Source organism: Colobus angolensis, unplaced genomic scaffold (assembly GCF_000951035.1).
Source record: "Colobus angolensis palliatus isolate OR3802 unplaced genomic scaffold, Cang.pa_1.0 Scaffold1, whole genome shotgun sequence".
In the NCBI taxonomy this organism is placed as follows: domain Eukaryota; kingdom Metazoa; phylum Chordata; class Mammalia; order Primates; family Cercopithecidae; genus Colobus; species Colobus angolensis.
In genome coordinates, this window is record NW_012110918.1 from 14526372 (window position 1) to 14530646 (window position 4275).

Sequence of the window (4275 nt, forward strand, 5' to 3'; positions counted from 1 at the left end):
AGGAACTCACCCTGAGGGCAGGTATATGCTGAGTGTATAGAAAGGCAGAGAAGCAGAGAGGCATGGGCTTTGGAAATCAAATGCTCCTGGGTTCCACTCCTGTTTTCCCCATATTCCCAAGTGATGTGCCCTTGGCCAGGTTGCTTAACCTTCCTGAACCTGAGCTGCTGCCCCTACTTAGTTGACAAATATTTACTGAGCACCAATCTAGGCACCAGAAGTGACCAGTTCAAGTCCTGGCTCACATGGGGCACATGGCCGTGTCTGAGAACATGGGGATGAGAACGCCTGCCTTGTGGGAGCAGGTGGGATGCTTAATCCAGGTAACCTCTAAGTGCCCCTTAGCGTTTAAATGAGAGTGACTAAAAATAGATGGGCTGAGGGGAGGATCCCTTGAGCCCAGGAGTTGGAGACCAGCCTGGGCAACATAGTAAACCCTGTTTCAAAAAAATATAGAGATTAATAGATGGGTGCTTTTTGGGAGGAGGGTGATCCTGTCTGCTGCTCAGGTTGGGGACCCTAGGAATGAGGAAGGGAAGCAGGCATGGGGAGCAGTGGCCAGGAAGCCCCTGAAATGCCTGGAGTCCTGTGGGGGGGGGGCTCCACCTGCATGCAAGATTTGCCTCAGGACCACCCCTCCTCCCACTTCCAGTGAACCTGGCTTGACTGAGGTCATAGGTCACCACCAGGACCCCATGTCTGGGCTTTCTCGGAACGACTCCCTGCCAAGGAACCCAAGCGCCTCTAATAGCCTGGAGCCTCTAAAAGCTTTGACCACAGCTCAGCTTGCTCCCTGCAAGCCCTTTGAAGCGCTTCCTTCGAACTTGCTTTGCATATTCTGGTCAGATCTGAATCAGACTTGCAGGAATTACCCCTCTCGGTAACAGTCTAGGTGGCTGCCTTAGCTTGTCAGTGACACACGAGGCAGGCGTGCTGACGTAAGGTTCAGAAAGGTTGAGACGTATTCGATTCCAGCGAGGGGGCAGAGCCACCACCCTCTGCAGCTCTCTTCCTCTTCTCCGATGCAGAGTGTGGGTGGGGGTGAAAGAGAAAGCAAGCACGGGGGGGGGGGTCGGGGTGGAGAAAAGGCTCAAGTCATGTTTTTCATTAAAAAATAGTGCTCTTTATTATAAATTACTGAAATGTTTCTTTTCTGAATATAAATATAAATATGTGCAAAGTTTGACTTGGATTGGGATTTTGTTGAGTTCTTCAAGCATCTCCTAATAGCCTCAAGGGCCTGAGTAGGGGGGAGGAGAGAGGACTGGAGGTGGAATCTTTATAAAAGACAGAGTGATTGAGGCAGATTGTAAACATTATTAAAAAACAAGAAACGAACAAAAAAATAGGGAAAAAAACCACCCCAACACACAACTGCCCTGTCCAGCCCAATACCTGACACAGAATACTTTGTGTTTGTTTAGTTGCCCCCCCAACAAAAAAACAAAACAAAAACAACAACAAAAAACCTGTTCCAGGTAATTCCATCGCTGCTACATTCCTGTAAGTTGTCACTGATCAGTGCTATGGCAGAGCGGGAGCACCCGGGGTGGCAGCAGTCCAGCCTCTCCAATGACCTCCAGCCTCCCCAACCTAGGCAGGAGGGAGGGCTGTGCAGGGCTGGGGGCAGTGGGACCTGGTGGCTCTGCTCTGACCACGAGGCGCCTGACTGGCCAATACTTACTGGGCTAACATTCCCAGTGCTCAGCTGGGAGGCATGGGTTTCTGTCCCCTCCCCACTTCCCTGGCTGTGGGCTGGCTGGGTGCCCTCCCACGAGTCCCTCAGCCTCTCCACACATCCAGGCTGAGTATGTGGCTTTCCTATGCTGGGTCCCTCTCCATGGGACAGGGAGCATTTAAGGCGAATCTCTTAGCCAGACATAGTCAGGAGGCACAGAGCAGAATTCCCTGTCGTCTCTACCAGGAGCCTGGGGTGAAAGATGTCCCATCTCCTCCATCCACCCAGGTACGAGAAGGTTTATATGAGAAGGAAAAGAAGACCAGGTGACCAGCCCATCCATCCCCTCCAAATGCTGCTTCCCCCTTAAAACGGAGGAAGAGCCCTGGGCTCTCAGGCACCAGGCAGACTTTGGAACCTGTGTTTTCGGTGGCTGTCCCGGAGGAGAGGATGTGGGGCACCAGGATGGTTCCCTTCAGGTCACCCCAAGCCCTTCTCCCCGGAGCCAGGGAGAGGAGCATGCCACCAGGATCCTCACCTGGGGTTGGCGGGGGGTGTGACCATTTCCTCAGCCAGCCCACAGCCCCGGGGCCCTCAGGGCCTCTCTCTCTTCCACCTTCCCCAGGCTCCACAACCAGCTCACGTTTAAACCAAATCAAAGAGCAAACAAGTTCCGCTGGAAAGTTTGAAGATTCCCTGGCAGTTCTCATTAGTTCAGCATTCCCCAAGTGTCCCATTTGGAGGCAGAGGGGAAGTTGAGGAATTGGAGGAGAATCCACTTGTGGTTACTATCGTCCCACCAGGCCAGCTGGCTCCTCCGGAGAAGCTGGAGACTCAGGTGGTACTCCCCCTTCCCTCCAACATATTCCAGGTCCGCCTGCCACATTCTGCGGGGGGGAGGGGGCGCAGAGGGAGGGGCCTGTCCACCCTCTTTCCCCCCAGAGCTACAGGACTCTCTCCTGGCTGGCTTCTTGTGCTTGTGCCATGTGCCATGGAGGAGAGGGGACGCAGGCCCCTCTCCCGACCCATGCCCTTTGCGCCCTTTGCCCCTTAAAGCGGGGCATCGTACTGGTCCAGGAACTCCCGAATGGGCCCCGGCAGCTGGGTGACTTTCTCATAGGAGTCCAGGTGGCCGTTGACGGTCTTCCGACAGAGATGCTGAAGAGTGGCCACGTTGGAGGAGAGGGGCCGGCTCAACACCAGGGGGATCTTCTCGCCCCCAGAGTAGATGTAATAGGCTCTTCTGGGGGGACTTCCAGGGAGTGGCTGGGCAGAGGGCTGCTCGGGCACCTCGGAGGAGGGTTCAGTAGGTGGCGAGGGGAAGGAGGGGGCTCCAGGGGGCGGCATGTAGTGGTGCACCAGCTTGAGCACGCAGTCGAAGCGGGGCACGGGCTGCGTGCTCCGGGGATCGCTCTGCAGAGAGAAGCTGCCCCCCTCACACTGGATGCGCAGGTTCTTGGTCCCAGACTGGGTCTTGACGCTGAGCGTGAAAAAGTGGCGCTGGTCCGAGCTGTCGCGAATCAGAAAGGTGCCGGCGGGCTCGGCGCTGAGTAGCAGGTTCGCCTCGCCGCCGGTCACTGCGCTCCAGTAGAAGCCGCTCTCCTGCAGCTTGCGCACTGCGTTCACCACCAGCTGGTACTCGCTCTTGGAGCTGAAGGTCTTGAGGCGCAGGCTGGTGTCCAGGGGGCGGCTCATCCCGGCGGCGGGAAACTTGCTGTGGGTGACCATGGCGCACGGAGCCAGCGTGGATCTGCGCGGCGGCGGCTGCAGCTGCTTCGCGGCCTCCGCACAGCGGCCGCTACTGCATCCCGGGGGGCTGCGGAGAGGAAGGTGAGAGCGCGTGAGTGCCCGGAACCCTCCAGCGCGCCCGGCCCGCCCCGGCTCCCCTGACTCCGCCGAACTACTGGGGTACCCAATACCCCGGGGCCCTCGCCTGGGCCCGCGCTCCGATCCAGGCGCCTCACGGAGCCCGCAAGGCTCCCGCCCCTGCCGGCAGGGTGGCCCCGGGCAGCCCCTTCCCCAGCGCGCACTGCAAGGGTGCAGCGTGGGAAACTCGCGCACGTAAGTTGGGTCTCCAGGAGTGTGGCCGGGTGGGGAGCAGGAGAAGGGCCCCCGGGACTGTCTGGGCGCCGCTCAGTCCAGTGGCCCCAGGCGGCGTGGACGGAGGGAGAAACCCGAGGCACGGGGATAGGGAGGGGACCGGAGAAGCCCGAAGTCCCCAGCCCGAGTATTCCGGGAACCTGGAATCTCCGGCTTTCATCCGCTCTGTCCCTACCCCGGTCCCCTCCCTGCCGGGAATGACCCGGGAAGGGGAGGGGAAACCGGGAAAAGCTCCCGGGACTGAGCGAGACCCCTCCCCACGCCGCGCTCCTCCTTCCTACCTGGTCCCGAATCGAAGTCTCCGTCCTTGGGGCTGAGCCCCCTCGGGTCCCCAAGGCGAGGCGGCGGCGAGGCGGCCAGCGGTGGCCCGCGCTGAGCCCAGATGTTGGCGGCCGTGAAGTCCACAAAGGAGCCTTCGCGCGCGCGTCCCTCGAGCTTCCCCTGGGCGCCCGCCCTGCCCCCTGCGCACCCCTGGACCAACCCGGAGGGGACCAGGC

General features: G+C 59.3%; 1 protein-coding gene across 1 annotated transcript; it reads right to left on the reverse strand.

The window, feature by feature from the left end:
- Nucleotides 1-1100: 1100 nt before the first annotated feature.
- On the reverse strand, nt 1101-4268 carry SOCS3 (suppressor of cytokine signaling 3). The gene is made up of 2 exons (XM_011955530.1): nt 4060-4268; nt 1101-3494 (listed from the first exon to the last, which is right to left on the reverse strand). The coding sequence occupies exon 2, from the start codon at nt 3404-3406 to the stop codon at nt 2729-2731; it is 678 nt and encodes a 225-aa protein (XP_011810920.1). The 5' UTR covers nt 3407-3494; nt 4060-4268; the 3' UTR covers nt 1101-2728.
- Nucleotides 4269-4275: the final 7 nt, after the last annotated feature.

Excerpts from the sequence above, each read along its gene's own strand:
- SOCS3 (XM_011955530.1), bottom strand. The coding sequence starts at position 3,406 with ATGGTCACCCACAGCAAGTTTCCCGCCGCCGGGATGAGCCGCCCCCTG.